The sequence below is a fragment of the Phyllopteryx taeniolatus genome, chromosome 17 (assembly GCF_024500385.1).
Source record: "Phyllopteryx taeniolatus isolate TA_2022b chromosome 17, UOR_Ptae_1.2, whole genome shotgun sequence".
Taxonomy (NCBI): domain Eukaryota; kingdom Metazoa; phylum Chordata; class Actinopteri; order Syngnathiformes; family Syngnathidae; genus Phyllopteryx; species Phyllopteryx taeniolatus.
The window spans coordinates 16,220,439-16,237,876 of NC_084518.1; the positions used below are offsets into that span (position 1 = coordinate 16,220,439).

General features: G+C 39.4%; 1 protein-coding gene and 1 long non-coding RNA gene across 13 annotated transcripts in view; one reads left to right on the plus strand and one right to left on the minus strand.

Annotated features, from left to right (window-relative positions):
* Nucleotides 1–1,939, minus strand: part of tcf7 (transcription factor 7) — a 47,366-nt gene extending 45,427 nt beyond the window's left edge. For 4 of the 12 annotated variants that reach the window (XM_061752806.1, XM_061752805.1, XM_061752811.1 and 1 more), the window contains exons 1-2: nucleotides 1,443–1,936; nucleotides 1,215–1,287 (exon numbers count right to left, since the gene is read on the minus strand). In XM_061752806.1, the coding sequence (XP_061608790.1) occupies nucleotides 1,215–1,287; nucleotides 1,443–1,649 (280 nt within the window). In that variant the 5' untranslated portion in view covers nucleotides 1,650–1,936. Of the gene's footprint in view, nucleotides 1–1,214; nucleotides 1,288–1,442 lie in introns of all 12 variants that reach the window. The other 8 variants (XM_061752809.1, XM_061752810.1, XM_061752812.1 and 5 more) reach the window with 5 other exon arrangements.
* LOC133467683 (uncharacterized) lies at nucleotides 1,693–5,332 on the plus strand. The gene is made up of 3 exons (XR_009785276.1): nucleotides 1,693–1,848; nucleotides 1,953–2,102; nucleotides 4,436–5,332. It is a non-coding gene; the product is annotated as an uncharacterized LOC133467683 (long non-coding RNA).
* The last annotated feature ends 12,106 nt before the right edge of the window (nucleotides 5,333–17,438 follow it).

A 17,438-nucleotide genomic window follows, 5' to 3' on the forward strand; every position in this document is an offset into this window, starting at 1 on the left:
AGTGTATATGCTGTAATAAATAAATAATAGCAATTATTAACAGGATTTCTGACTGTCATTTAAACAACTTAAAACCTCCTAAAGGTAGTCTAAATGAATGCATCGGGACTCATTGTGTAGCCATGCTAAAAATAATCCCATTGTAGTAAATACAAAATGTGAAAAAAATGTCCAAATAACTCCAATAATCAACAGGATATTTCACTCCCTCATCACGGAAAGACCTTAAAACCTGTCAAATGTAGTCCAAATGTGTTCATCAACACTTTTTGTGTAGCCTTTCTAAAATAAACGCCTATTGCAGTCACTAGGTAAACTGGATAAAATGCTGAAATAATTAATAATGATAACTAAAAGGATTTATGTACAAAATTCAAGAAGCGTGGTTTTGTTCTTAATCTTAATTTTAAAAAGAGCAATACCTGACTCCCTCAATATGTAAAGAACTTAAAAACTCTCAAAGTTAGTCCAAGTGTGTGAATCGAGACTCATTGTGTAGTCATTCTGACATGATTAATATGTATACAGTAAGAAAATGCCCAAAGAAGAGCAATAATTACCGGGATTTCTGACTCCCTTGTCATGGAAACACCATAAAAACTCTCAAATGTGTGTAACGAGACTTATTGTGTAGCCATTCTGAAAAAAAGTTAATAGGTAAACTCTAGAATATTCCCAAATAATAAAGATAAGATTTCTGTAATATGTCAACAAGGGGGCTCTTTATTCTTTGTTTTAATTAAGAAAAAGTCGAAACCTGACTCCCTCAATATCTAAGCAACCTAAAACCTTCAAATTCGAAACTCACTGTGTAGCCATTTTGATATTTTTAAACAGTTAACTAACTGCAAGAGATGCTCGAATGAGAGCAATAGTTAACAGGATTTCTGTACATATATGATACACATATTTCCACCTATGACATTTGGACAGACTTAATTTATATGCCATCAATGTGTAATCATTAAAAAAAAAAAATGTAGCCTTATTAAAAAAATAAAAAAAAAAGTGGCCATTTTTTACAGCGGGCACCTGGAAACACAACTCTTTGAACCCGCCGCCGACCAGCACGTGCCCCCGTGACCAAAATACTTTGACACGCTCGTTGAAAAAAAACAATAACATTTTTATAGTCACGACAAACGTATTAATAGTCTTACTCAACATAGAACGTCTTAAAATAAACATTCAACGTGTTTTGGGGGTCTCGTTACCGGTGTCGAGCTGCGCCCTGTGCTTGTCCGGGAAGCCCCTCTGCTGCTCGGCCAGCTGCCCTCGTCTCACCGCCTGGAGGTTGGAAGAGTGAAAAAGTAGGATGTGGCGTGGTTTTAAGTGTCTTAAAGTGTCGAGAGTGAACAAATGCATGTTTCGCGGTACTTTATAGTGGGTAGATGTCAAAAGGTGGGGTCAAATGGTTGCAAATTAGATAAAGGAGCACCAACCGAGGAGGCGCCGCCGCCGCCGCCGCCGGGGCCGCCCGGGCTATGCTGGTGGATCTCGGACTCGTTGACCAGTGACGACTTGAGGTCGGCCAGGTCCTGCTCGGTGAAGGCGCACTCTTGGTGGACCTTCTCCTCCTGCTCGCCTTCGTCCTTGAAGGCGATCATCTCGTCGGTGGCGCCCAGGTCGTCCCCCCCATGCTGAGGCATGTCGACGTGCGCGATTCCGTGGACACTTTTTATTTTTTTTCCGTGTGTCCAATAAGACCAAGAAAAAGTAAAAAAATAAATAAAAATAGACGTCAAATCTGCGGGTCTGTCCTCTTCAAAAGTCCGGAAGAAGAGGGGGAAAAGTTTTTCCGTGGCGTCCCGTGGCCGCCTGGAGGAGGACTAACGTTCTCCTGCAAGAGTGAGCACGACCAGACGAGGACCCCGACATCAAAGGGCGCCGCCGGGGTGATTGACAGGTCCGATGACTCGTGTGTGTGTGTGTGCGTGTGATTGTTTCTACAGAACTTCTTAAAGAGACATCACCACCACCACCAACACCACCTCCTCCTTCAGCATTATTCATGACTACCAGGGGCGTGTTCACACCATCCGTGGCTAGTAGGGCTGCCGCCACCACCGGCCCATCCGCAGATACAGCGTTCATGAAAACGGGTAATAATGTCCCAACTGCTTTTGTATTGTTTCATGTCAACTTAACAGTCGTTTAATGCCAATAATTGCTAATGACCTCCACGCTGTGCTGCTTTCAATAAAGTGGGAAATATGCCACTTAGATCTGTATTGAAAATGTTCCATGTCAACCTAATCAAATGCTATAACAAACAAACAAAAAATATGGGTACTGCCCACGACCACAACTTTCCCAACCCCGATGCTGCATTCAGGAAAAATGGGAACTATCCCCCACCTGCACATGTATTCAAGTGTTCCATGTCAACCTAGTTACATGCTAAAATAAAGAAAACAACACCAAAAACATGGCTGCTGACTGCCATCGTCACTTCCATTACCCTTATGCTGCTTTCAACAAAATAGGAACTATCCCACCTGGAACTGTACTGCAAGTGCCATGTCAACATAGTTTCATAGAAAAATAACAACAAAAACAAAAACATGGCTGCTGACCACCACTTCCACTACCTTTATGTTGCTTTCAACACCATAGGAAATATCCCACTTTAATCTGTATTGCGAAGGGTTCCATTTCAACCTAGTTTTTGACTCACAAAAATCAAATAAAATCAAAATTAAAAACATGGCTACTCTTATGCTGCAGTCAATAAAATAGGAAAAGTCACGGCCGGACCTGTATTGTAAAAGCAGAGTACAAAACAACAACAAAACACTTCCACTTCTCTTATATGCTGCATTCAATAAAATAGGAAATGACGTGTTTCTAAGTTTCTCCTGTCATCCTGTGCCAGATTGACAGTAAATAGCGTTCTTGCGTTGCCAAAGCGTGTCGCCAGTTGTCTCCTTTTTGGTCCAAAACCGTTCATTTACAAGCGCCGGGCAGGAGGACGGACGCCATGCGGGACGTTCTGTGCCAAACAAGAGGGCGTGGCGTACCCAGCATGGATCTGGCTCCCATTTTGTATGATGGCTGACTCGATGTCGAGGAGGGAAAGAAGACAGAAAAACACACACGACAGTTGAAAGTTGCGATGTCGTCCCTTCCCCTTTTTGTTGCTCCCTGTGCCGATGCATTTTTAATGCGCTTGTTAATTGAGAAATATTCATACGCGTCACTTAATCGCAGGCCGAGTGACGATCTTCAGCTGGGGAGCGAAATTAAATACAAACAGAAAGACAGGCGCACGGCCATTTGCATAAAGCTGCATATTTATACAATATCGGCAGCGCATATTAATACAAAGATTAAAAGGCGCACTTGCAATGTATGCAAATCTAAATTATGAATGACTTGTTTAAACTCCTTGTTTATTCGCCTTGATTAAATATAGACAGATGTTTCCATCCGTGGAAACCCTCTTGCGCACTTTTTTCCACAATACGCCCCCTGGAGTGTTGGAAAATATTTGCACCCGGCACCAGTACGTCTGATTATCTCGAAATCCGGCACGGATGTTTAACGCGACAGGACGCATGAAAATCAACCTAACCTAACCTAAGCTCTGAAACTCACAGTTATAAGAAGTAGGCCTTGGCGAGGAATCAATTTTCCTGATAAATATTTTTTTTGGGTCACGTTGATAAAACCAAAAAATGAAAAAGTTTCAGGAAAAAAAATCAATTAAAAAATAATTATTAAAAAATATTTTTTTCCCCCCGTTAGCAGCTCCCATATCTTTTTAACACACTTTTTTACACTGAAGACATTGTAGCGAACAGAAAGGCGCTAGCATACTTAAGCTTTGTTAATTTATTGATGTTAAACTGTCATACAATTCATGTTTTATCAAAATGTATTAAGGCTTGTGTTTTAAAGGGCCACTTTCTCCAAGTTTTAAATAATATCACTGTCCTTAGACAGGGGGAACAAAGTTAATCGATTAAATAAAAAATCAGATTCTTTTTTTTTGTAAATTGTTCAATACAAATCGGGGATTTTTCTTTTTTTACGGCCATGTCGGCCATCCCTAGTTTGAAGGTACCAGGTTTCTCGTAATCCGGCACGTGTGTCCATCATAACGCGAAGCATGGATATTGATTAAGACTCTATGCTGCGAAACATATAGGTTTAATTAACGGTGCTGTTTTTCAGGGATTTTTGCCATTTTCAGATTTTAATGGAAAACAACATCTGGGATTTGCTTTTTTTTCCTCCTGATACTAGCCAAGCTTTGAAACAAGTACTATACTTTTTCCCAGAATTGCCTTTCAAGAACTTCCCATAGAAATCAAACTAATGTTATATGTAGTTAATTACAGTTAACTCGTGATTTTACAAACAAATCTTATAAACAGCTCTCAGTAACATGTTAACAAGCAAAAAATTTAAAGCACGTTTAACTGCCCTCCAGTTCCATTATTGGAGCTGGGAGGGCGCTTTGCGTCCCCCCCCCTGTTTTCAGCACCTGTCTCCAATCAGCCTCATCACCACCGGTATATAAGCCTGCCTGTTCCAGGAAATCCTCGCCAAAGTATTGCAGTTACTTCCAGCGTGTTTTCCCCCGTGTTCCTGATCCGCGTCATTCCTGCCACCTGTCCACGCCACTGCCTGACAACCCACCTCGGACCACCGCCATTACCTTTCATCACTAAACTGTTCATCATTTTACATCTGCTTCCGCCTGCTCTTGGATCCAGCTACTCCCCATACGTGACAACAAGCTTGATTTATTTTAATATTCTGGAAACCTTTCACGTTATGTTTTTTTTTTTCTAAAAGATGAATCACAGTGGGTTCATATATACAAAAAAAAAAAGATTACATACTGTAGTGTGCCGTGCCTTCGAAAGCAACATCAGGCGGAACATTAAGGCAAAGTAATGAAATCATGTCCTCTCATTGGGGTTAAGCCACATCCAAGGCAAACAGCTCTTAACTGGAACCACTTGTGTGCCTTTTTATTGCCTACTTTCCTGCGATGGAAACATGTCCTTGAAGGCATCACGCAGACAACAAGCACAACACATGGAACAAGCACTGTTTAAACTTTTAAAAGTGCAAAGGTATTGATTTGATCGACGTTAGTTAGCATGTTTACATCCCCCTCACCTCGTCAGAATAAAAAAAATAGACGGTCCCATCATCTCCACAAACCAGGAAGTGGTCTGCTAACATACGTATGGATAAAAAAAATACGGCGTTCAACAAGAAATGTATTTATTTATTTTTTGTTTTGATGTTTCGATTGAAAATAAACTTCAACTTGAGTGTCAATAAACAGCTTGAAGCAAACACTTGGCCGTCTTTTTCGAAGAATCATTCACTATTCGCCAAACTGTTGCTTGTTGGCTGAGTTCGCTGACATCATAGCTAGCGCTTGTAACTGAATTTTTTGCTCGCAATTCAAGGCAAAAAATTGGCCAAGCGAGGTACGCGGAATTTGAGGTTTTTAAGCTTGAGTCAACTGGAATCAACTCCCCCCACCGTAAAACAAATGGTATGGTCCTGTTGTTTGACATCACTTCCAGTAGGTGGATAGACAACGTGTCCCAATACATTCGTCCATATCTTGTACACGCACGCAAAAAGTTGCTGTTTTATTCTGGAGAGGAGTTGCTAACGAGGCTGCATGGACCCTCAGCGGGCGTGTTTGTGTTGACGATGCGATTGATTTGGTCTCTTCACCTCCTCGTCGTTAGCAGCTTATCAAACATTTATGAGTTGCGATCGCGGATCTGTGCGGGGCTTTGGGGTGGAAAACAACAAACAAACACGAGAAGAAAAAATATTTGAAAACATGTTGGTGATGCTCGAAGAGCCGCACATGTATTTTGGGAAATTTTCAGTACAACTCAGACTCTCAAAACACGCTTGTTAACGTAAACTATCCAGCGTAATGACGGTCAAGTTTCATACGTCAACAAATAGTTTGGTAGCAGTTTGTGTAGATTATTTATATTCTTTAAAATGATAGCTATACATTCAACAGCTTCACCATTGGTATAACATTGTAACATTAACTTATTTTTCACTTGTATGGCAGTTACTGTTTAAAATGTGACTTAAAAATCATCTGTAAAGGTAATAAAGGTTTTATGATCGTGCTGATTTGATCAACAAACAGACTATTTTCATTCCTATGACAAAAAATTGTTTTTGACGAGCATTCTGGAATTTCCACTTTAGTTTTCTCGATTAGTCATTAATTTGATATAATTGCATTAACTCAAATGTTTTTTAATACTTTTTGAATTAATTTTAAAAAATCGATATTTTAAATGTTATATCATTTTTACATAAATTGAAAAATATGTATTAAAATGTATTTTTATGTATTACAAAATTGAAAAATATGTATTAAAATGTATTTTTATGTATTACAAAATAGTAAAAAGCAGTGATCTGCTGCTGATGTAGCCAGAGAATTGAAGCAGCTGGATCCAAAGAAATCTGCTGGTCTTGATCAGCTTGAACCCTACTTTCTCAAGTTGGCTGCGGACTTCATTGCTCAGCCTTTACCATGTGTATAATCTCAGTCTTCTTAATAGTGATGTTCCAAGCATTTGGAAGTCTGCCTTCGTTCTTCCCCTGCAAGAAGGAGAAGAGCCTTCAATTGGGAACAATTACAGGCCGATTTTGAAGCTGTGCATTTTTGCAGAGGTCTTCGAAAGACAGCAATCAACTCAACGATTTTCTTGACAAGAATAGCATCTTATTAAGATACAATATGGATTTAGCGGGGGAAAACTGCAGTTTCTGCGGTCCTTAAGGTGTTAAATGACATAATGGAAGCACTGGAACGAAAGAAAGTGTGTGCAGCATTATTTATAGACTTAGAGTCTCCAAAGGGTTTGATACTGTGGATCATAATATCCTTCTTGATACATTGCACAAAATAGGCATATTCAAGCATGTGGTTTCATGTTTCGGAAATTATTTACTGGGTAGATCACAGTGTGTCCATTTGGCAGGGTCCTCATGAATATGTCTGAGAGTTTTGAAGGGGGTACCACAAAGGTTAGGGCCCTTTTTTCCCCTATCCACATAAATGATCTTTGCAACAATTTGTCAGATGCGTTTTGACATTTTTTTTTGCAGACGACACAATGTATTGTTTTGTGTCGTCTGTTGTGCAAGCTTTCACTCTTTTACAGTTGGCCTTTCAATGTTGTTCAGACCTGTCTGCAAAGGCTGAAGTTGGATTTGAATATGGATCAGAAAACACTCATTCTGTTTTCCAGAGCTACTTTACTGTCAAATCCCACCATTTTAATTTGCCAAGGTACAGCCATTGAGCTGGTCTCGTGTTGCAAGTACCTGTTTCCAGGTTGATGATCGTCTTACTTTCAAGTACCACATTTCAAGTTTAGTTTCTAAACTTAAAGTCAAATTGGGCTTTTACTTTAGGAATAGATCTTGCTTCTCTCATGGAACCGGGAAACGCCTCGTGTCAGCAAAACATCTTGCATTACTTGATTATGGTGATGTCCTGTTCATGTACGCACCAGTCAGGTCTTTGTTCACTGGATACTGTATATCATTGTGCTTTGAGGTTTGGATGCAGAATCAGATTTGTCATTGGGCTTAAAGAAAGGGGGAAAAAAACTAAATGGTCATCCCTGTCTGTCAGAAGATCCACTCATTGGTTGACTTTTATTCGTCAGGCTCTACTAGGTTTGGTCCCATCCTATCTTGGAATTCACCTTGTTAGGAACGAAGGACAGTATAATCTACGATCCGATGACTTCCTTACTCTAACTATTCCATAATAAAAAAACAATTTAAATTTCATCCATCCATCCATTTTCTGAGCCGCTTCTCCTCACTAGGGTCGCGGGCGCGCTGGAGCCTATCCCAGCTATCATCGGGCAGGAGGCGGGGTACACCCTGAACTGGTTGCCAGCCAATCGCAGGGCACATACAAACAAACAACCATTCGCACTCACATTCACACCTATGGGCAATTTAGACATTTTAAAAAATAAAATAGCTTTAATAAATTCCAACTACAGTCATTGTTTTATCCATATTGGATTAAAAATCATTTAAAAATGCAAGACTTCAGGTTTGAGGTGGGCGAGGACTGCCTATAAAACTGTAAATACTTGAATTTTGAACTCCATAAAAGCAGACTACTCTCATTCTACAAAGGGTTGCATGTGATGTCAGTCAGTGGTTTCCAACTTTGCATGGTGCATATGGAGTATATGCAAAAGAGAACCATCACAACTTGGCCTTTCGGTGCACAGGTTAACGTGCCTTGCACACACACACGCGCACACGAGTACACAGCGGTACACGTGCACACAGAGTGGAGGCTTGGGGGGTGTCATGCAGTAATCTGTGAGGCAGGAAACAAAGGGCCTCGTTAATGCAGAGACTAGCTGGGGCCCTTTGATGTGGATCCAAGCCATTCACACGCACACACATTTTAAAGGTAAAGTTGCTAAAGTGCTATCTCCTAGCATATGATGCTATTTAAAGCAGCACGACTCTCTTGGCTGAAAAGACGTTAGTTTGTGTTCCAGTCGTTAAAGCTAACATAAAAATCGACACGTTAGCGATTGTTCTATGCTAATTGTTCGTCATTGTTTTTACCGTTAGCCTACATGCTAATTGTATCGTAGCATATTACGATCCAGCATGTGGCAGCCACATATAAGGATACGAAACTCCCCTTTTGAGCTGCGTGCCTACGGTGACGCTAAGCTAGGAGGGGCAAAGTTGTCAGCGCATTCCATGTGCGTGGACTGCAACGAAACCAAAAGACTAAGGATTCTGGAACATTGTGATGCTCTGATTTTTGGGTTCTCAAAAAAACAATCGGCAATCTTGAAAATCACCGTGGTGGTTTCCACTCCTGTCATGGTTTCCAATCCCGTACACTTGCGGTGACTTTCAACCCCGCTCCTGCCCAATCCAGTAAAATTAATTCCCAAAAATGTCAACCTCTACTGCGTGCTGGCGTATCGAATCTTCATATCTACGGTGGCAGCAGCTGTCTGGTTCGTGTGTTGATGTTCTCCTCTTGCCCGACAACCTGATATTAGCGGTTAGCGTGACAGCCGCAGCCTCGATTCTGATGGCGCGCCACTTCCCACAAAGCAACAGACAGATTTTATTTTATTTTTTAATTTTTTTACTGATCATAATCTGAAACTCCAAATGAAAGTGTCAATAACAAACAGAGTTGAGGCTCATGCTAATATATTAGCATATGCTCAACAAAACTCATTGACTCAAACAGGAACTGTTTTGGCAGTAACTAATAAAAATGGGATTCATGTTTATTCGCGCATTGACTCAAAGGTGAAATTCAGTACAGCGCTTTATTTAGCTCTTGCGGAAATGAATTCTGCCATTTTTGTTTGAAGCGCCCATTTTAGCTCATTTTCCAGGGATCTTTCAAAGACAAATTCATTCTGCAGATTGCTACCAAATTTGAACCATGTATACTAGACAATTGGACGACGCTAGGTTGCGAAATATTGGAATTTTTATGTGGTTAAACACAAAACTCTAGTTGCTGATATTTAGCAGCATGACAAACATTGGGAGTTGTAAGTGCACTCAAACCCAGCCTCCTCCACTCCGTGTCGGAAGCCGGGCGGCTCTTATTAACTGTGGCGTCCACAGTGGTCTCTTTCTAGTGGCGAAGGGGCCCGCACATGACTGTCGACCGCCTGATCTGGAATCAGTTTTTTTTGCGGCAAAGTGCCCTGATGTGGCCCATGGGAGGATGTGGATGCCGATGATGGATCATTGTTTGGCTTTTTGTGTGTGTGTGTGTGTGTGTGCGTGTACGTGCGTGTTTGCGTGTGTGTGCGTGTACGTGTGATTGTTTCCATGCCTCACAGTAAATTGGCAAGATCAAGAATTAACACACACACATGCTGCACACACTGCCATCCAGACAACCGATGAAAGCACAAACATTCAATTGTTGCAAAAAATAGAATCAATCATAAAGTAATACAATGCTGAATGCGTCCCATAGGCGGCACTAGCAAGCTCAACGTGTCAATATCAGGCTAGGACGTCACACATGACTGCCAGGGGCGACTTACACTGCTATCTAGAGGTGGAACGTGGTAATTTCAAGGTAAAATGTGTGCGTATTACAGAGTGTAAATGGTCTGAAAAAGGTTAAAAATCAAAAGGTTATATCTTTTAAGATATATATATAAAATTAAAAATTAAAAATAATAAAATGATTATTTTGTCCCATTAAATTTGTAAAAAGGTAATAAATAATGACACAAAATGTTTGAAGGGTGAAAAGTACTAGTTCTACACTCTGGAAAAAATAACTACCTTTAATGATTTCATTTTCTCTAATTAAATTAGTTGTTTTTTTACTACATTTATATTGTAAGGTTTATTTTTATTTAGTTTCATATATATATATATATATATATATTCTACATTGTTATACATATTAACTGCCACATTGAGTCAATTCAAGAGCTGTATAAAAACTGTCTTTTACAGATAAACACATTTGAAAAATATCCATCCATCCATTTTCTGAACCGCTTCTCCTCACGCGGGTCGCGGGCGTGCTGGAGCCTATCCCAGCTATCATCGGGCAGGAGGCGGGGTACACCCTGAATTGGTTGCCAGCCAATCGCAGGGCACATACAAACAAATAACCATTCGCACTCACAGTCACACCTACGGGCAATTTAGAGTCCATTTGAAAAATATGAATACAAAAAAAGATTTTGTTAAAGATAAAAATATTACAAAATGGCAGTGAAAAGTAGTTTGTATTCCTTTGACCAATATTTTTTATGGGTGTTTAATTTATGCCTTTAATAATTTAAATTCATTTTTAATGTATTTTTTTAAATTCCTTTTTTATATATGTATTTGCAACATAATATGAGCACACAATGAGATCCAATACTACAGCTGTATAAAAAAACATCCTTTTAAAAATAGTGTCTAGAACTTTATACCAAAACAAAACAAAACTGTTACAATCAGAAAAATATGTTTAAAAATATAAAACTGTATTTAAAATGACACAACTTAAAACAAAATTCGTCCTATTTACCACTTTTTTGTATTTAAAAAAAGGAAACAAAAATATGGAAATATTATCATTGTAAAGACAGAATGTGTACCGAATCAAGTGTCCAGTGAGTTTCCACAGCTATCTTAATGCTTTTAAATCTGTATTTAATGTTATTTTGGAAACAACCCAAAGGCAGCTGCTCGGCCGAAAACGGCGCGCCCGCACAAAGCACAAATATAATCCAGTGGTGCTACTGGGATGTTTGTTGAATCTTCACTGTGTTAAAGGGGGGGCTGGGCTGGTTCGGTTCGGGGGGGTTAATTACATTAATCCAAAACAAATAAAATCTTGGCAGACCTTAAAAGACGACACAAGCATGCATCTTCTTCTTCTTGTGTCCTCCAAACCAAACCTCCAGCTTTGATGTTTTTTTTTCTTCCTCTCGCTAGTGTCTTCGGGCTCTTGACTTCTTTTTTTGTTTTTTTCCATTTCTCACCACTCGGTCTCCCCGAAACATCTATCAACGCGACTCAAAATCAATAAGGTTCTTCAAAACTTTGAAATCAGTTGCAGATCGTGAAGCACTGAGAAAAGAACGTGTACAGATATGACTTTTAAATGACTGTTGAGCCCCAGAACCCAAGCCGTCGATATGCAATGTTGCCTTGACATACTAGTGACCTGACTTACAAGTTTTTGGAGATACAAGCCGTTTTTGTTGTTTGTTTTTTGCTTTGACTTGCTTGTAATAATTTGAGCTATGAGCGTTATATGGTAGAAGTAAACCCAATTCACTTCACAACAAGGGAAATTAGTGTTTTGTGTTAGCTAATGCGTTAGCATTTAATCAAAGAGGAAGTTAATACTCATTAGCACACAAGCCCTGCAGTTCTGTTTTAAAAATTCAGCCCACAAAGACATTTTCACTTAGCAACAGCAAATTGGGTGGGCATGTCTATCATGAGTAGACCCACAAAAAAGTCTCGAGAAGCCATGCCTGACAAATACAGGAAGTCGGCCATTTTTGTTTGAAGCAGCCATTTTGAGGCCACTTTCAGCAGCAAACTCGTCATAGACATTTTGTCCAATTACTAACAAATTGAAACCACGAATAATAGACAGATGGATGACGACGACAAAAAACTCCCTTTGGAGAGGAAGAAGACAGCTGGTCAGCGGCGAGAAACATCCACTTTGTCCTACATATGGCTCTTCTCACAGTATGTCCTTCGACCTTTGAGGAGCGGTGTTGCCATAACGACGACGATGATGATGATGATGATACATTGGCTAAGTGCTGCAATTGGCTCTGATTATAGGCAGCGGTGGAACGGAACGTAATGACTTAAATACATGTTTGAGGTACTTTTACTTGGCAAATTCTAGCAGCTAAAACTAGGGTTGGGTCATGGAAATGACCGTTTCAAAATAATCCATCAAACCAATGTGAAACTAAATATAAAATTCTTCCATTTGGACCATTTTACGAATTATAATATTGATACAATTGTGACTCCCCAACTTTTTCTTTATACAAACACGAAAGACCACATCAAAGTTTCACTGTACAGTGTTACCTTGACTTACGAGTACCCCAATTTAGGAGTTTTTCAAATTACAAGCCGTCGCTTTGGTCTATTTTTTTGCTTTGTGTTGAAAATGTTTTTGAACCTTTTAAACATTTAAGTCCAAGAAGAATACTAGCTGTTGCAGAAGTGCATTTTTGATATCGTTATATATGATTGTTTTTTGTTTTTTTTTAGTTAAAATTCAAATTTTATGGGGGAAAATTTCTAATTAACATTATTTTATGAACAAATTATCATGCAAGACCAAGTTTTCGCCACAGTTGTAGTGTACCTAATGAAGTGGCCAATTTTAGACGCTTCGCGTCCTGAAGCCGAGCTCTCACCTGCCAGGTGTAGCGGCGTAAAGTCGAGTCGTGAAATCGGAAATTTCCTCGGCTGCTCCATGTCCCCGGGCGGGGCGTCTTGGGTCGAGATACCACGCCGCCCCTTTGATGTCACCAGGGCACCCGAGGGGGGCCTAAACGGAATAAATTGCTCGATTATTCCAGGACCAACGGCGAGAGGTTGCACGTGGCGGTTTGATAGTTTGTCGTGAAAAATACAAAATACAAATTAAAAACCCTTTGTGCGCCAAGGCATGAGATTTCCATGCCGCGATCAATGACAGAGGCGCTGCTAATGATCAAAAATATGTAAAATAAACATAATTAAAGCCAAATCTTGGATGTGACATTGGCGTGAGGCACAGTAGAAGCAGAACACCTACTTTAGCTAGCTATAATATCGGTGTGGACCGGCCTGGACAATCCACATGTTGTGTTAGCGTCCATGCTAACATTAACATTCAGAGTTGTGTGCTGTTCTTTACAAAACAAACAAAAAAAACAATGCAATTGAAAAGAATTGTTTATTTCCAAACATATTTTATAACACAGCTGAGTTCTGTTAACATGTAGCAAGTAGCTTCCGACTTCTTTTGCAACTGCATACGTTTTTTAATGATCATCTTGGGTAAGAATCAATTAAAGCTACAGTACATAACATTTTTAGCTAGCAGTCTATGATAATGGTTCTTGTGTTTGCAAGAACGTTTGTTAACGTTACCATTCAGAGTAGTATGGACTTCTTTAAAAATGCACTAATTCTCTAAAAGACGTTTATTTACAAACAAGAAAGAACAGAGTTATGTTAGCATGTTGCACATAGCCGCAACGGTCTTACTAATAATCATCATAGGTATTGATCCTAATTAAAACCTACAATACGTAACCATTTTAGCTTTTAATAGCTATTCAGCACACATTCAAATGATAAGACAGTTATTGTTTTCTAACGCGATGCTATATAACAATGATGAGTTCTGTTAGCATGTAGCACTTAGCTTCTGAGCTCATTTTGTTTTGTGGCTACAAATGCACAGCATATATATATATATATATATACTATATAATACCTATCACTATGTAATACATATGAATACATACACATACTGTATACATACATACTGCATATACAATTTTGTTCTCCCCCTCAGTCCAACTCAGTTAAGTCGTGTTTGTTTTACACCAAGTGAAAATCAATAGTGGAAGGCAGCAGAGTTTGGGCGCAAAAAAAAACAAAAAATACAAATCTTTTATTTATTTGTTTAGCTCAGTGTGGTGTTGACGTGCGGTCGACACTGCCGGGAAAAAGAGCGAGAGCGGCCTTCTTCCTGTCGCTAAATCAGACGCCAGTGAAAATGTCACGGCGGTCTGAGCTGCACCGACTCCCACTCAGCTAGCGGGAGGTTTTCATATGATTGTATATTGTAGATATGTACCTTCCATTCACGAAGGAAACATAGCTGGTTAGGTAGAGATGTAAAGATAAGCGCAGTTGCGTTACCACTGCACACACCTGTAGTGTTTTTTTTGTTTTTATGGAAAGTGAGGTGGTTGCGAAACGAAATTAAATGTCATAGTTTATTTCATAAACGAGAGACAAAACGTCATTTGGGAAATATCTCGTATTTATATTTCTTCCAATTTTAATAGCAGAGAATTTTTAGGTTTGCGCCAAGGCTCCCCCTATGTGTGTACAATGAAATTGTGTTGAACAAAAAAGCAAAATGCTCAAACTTTAATCGCATTTTGTGTTTTTGTGTATGTGAGGGTTTTTTTTTCAGAGAATTTAAGAATTTCCAAAATACCGAACTTTTTCCACAATGTGTGACCAAAGGAATTTTGTCACGGCATTGCCGAAGAATCGTAGCAGTCAAGTGTCCATTTAGAATTTCGAATGTTTTTTTTCTTTGCAACTTTTGAATGAATTCAACTTGGTTAAAGAATTAAATCCATTCCAAAATAATACAGAATTGACATCTCTCTTGAATGTTTTCCTTCCAAACATTCACGGATGGGAAATATTTGCCATATAGCGTTAAATCTTTGCTGTCGACGTGATGCCATTTCTGCAACACTCTGGTTTAAAGACTTCGAGTACGGATGGAGGGGAAAGCTGGGAAGCAGTTTGGCCTCATCGTGAACCGTCGCATGTGTGATGAGGAAAGAAAATGGAGGTGATGACACACGACCGCATTTATCTCTACAGGCTCGAAATTTACAGTACACATCTGCTTTATGAATTGATTTTAAAACTGTATCATTTGGGTGGTTTCCCTGGGTTACTAAAATGCAGGGGTGGGAAACATATGGCAAATAGGCCATGTATGGCCCCTAATCCAGCCAGTCATGTAATTCTAAATGTAAATAAAAGCTCAGAAGTCATAAAAAATTCTAACGATTGTTAGCCTGCCAATGCTCCTAATATGCAATAATAATTTGACATTTTTTTAACTGTGTCATTTTTTCCATAAATTCTGAATGGCGCTCAGGGGACTTCATAAAGTAATACAAAATGATAAAATAAATAGTTATAAAGACATACAGTGGTACCTCGATTTATGGGTGACCCGACTTACGAGTTTTTAAAAATTGGAGCCGTTGCTCAGCCAATTTTTTCCTTTGACTTGCAAGCACAAATTTGACATGAGAGTGGTAGATGGAAGCAGCGAACACCACAACAAGGAGCAGTTTCTCAGATAGTCAACAATTGTTCTGAAAAGAGCCGAAACATTTTTTCCCGCTCCAAGTTAAGTTGCCACATTGTGCATTTAAAATATAAAAGTCCTTTGGGTTAATGCTAACACACAATGCAAAAGGCCACAGACTGACTAACAAAACCAGCATTAATGTCACTGTAGTTACAACCCTGTAAGCAAGGGCTCTTTGAACACAAACAGTGTAGCAACACATGTCAACAGACAATATAACAACACTCACAGGCATACATTCTTTAGCCTCTGCGAAAAACAAGCAATAATACTGCAGCTTACTGAGCAGTTGTGACCGTCTTCTTCTGTTTATATCCATTTGTATATATTATACTGTCCCCTGGTGGCCAAGGCACGCACACCAGAAGGAGCAGCATAACGGCACAGTTTATTTACATTATATTTAATTATGTTATTACATTTACATTGTTTTTATAACGTACAATACTGTATAGTGCTATTTTTTTATTATTAAAACGCAAGCTTCAAAATTATTTGTTGGTGTTTTATTGAAGGATGGATTAATGACATTTATATTTATTTCAATGGGGAAAGATAATTTGCGATCAGGCTTTTAAGTCAGGAGCATGGTCACAGAATGAATTCAACTTGTGAGTCAAGCCCCCATCCATCCATTTTCTGAGCCGCTTAACCTCACAAGGGTCGCGGGAGTGCTGGAGCCCATCCCAGCTATCATCGGGCAGGAGGAGGGGTACACCCTGAACTGGTTGCCAGCCAATCGCAGGGCACACATAAGCAAACAACCAGTCGCACTCATATTCACACCTAGGGGCAATTTAGAGTTGTCAATTAACCTAACATGCATGTTTTCGGGATGTGGGAGGAAACTGGAGTGCCCGGAGAAACCCACGCAGACACGGGCAGAACATGCAAACTCCACACAGGCGGGGCCGGGGATTGAACTGTATTATTATAATCAATCATATTTGTGCATACTCTTGAGGAACAAATACAACCAATGTATCAAATACATACACAAAAAAATACTAGAAATAAATAAACACTCATTTTAAAAACTGAATCATATTCAACATCCAGTATGGGCCTCTGAACACTAAAATATTTAAAAATAAAAACAAGTGGATATAAAGAGTTATCAAAAGTAGGAATTTAAAATAATACATAGATATACTGCAGCGTGTTTTGACAAATAGCATGGCCTTCTCTGGAAAAATAAATATATATACAGTATAGTATTGAACAAACCTCTGATAGGAAAATGGTTTCCCTTCCCCTTTTGTGGCTACTAGAGCATTTGCAGTGAAACAAGGCGATGAAATACAGATGGAAGCAGGGATCGAGGATCAATGACATATTTATTCATCATATTTACGTAACGACGACAAGCTGTGTACTCTGGGCAAAGACTAAAGAGAAACGCATCTTCAAATCCATCAGGCCGTAGCTGCCTTGTGACTCACGCTGTTGGCCGCTGTGCAACTTAAAACCGCTAATAAATCACACACAAGAGCATGGCTTGGAAATAAATAGACAGCACGTTTGAAAATGTGAAAAAAAAGTTAAGCAATCAATAAAGTAAAATTGTGTCAACAAAGTTGAAAAAGCTGATGAGGGTTGCGGCTTGTCGGCGGTGCAAAACAGTACATTTGACTTACACAAGTTTGCAGAAATGTCGCTTTTCCCTCCAGTGAGAATATTTGATATTCAGTGTATTAAAGTAGCATGTTAAATATAAAAGCCCCCCACAGGCGACAGACAACACTTCTTCTTAATCTTATGAATGTTTGCGTTG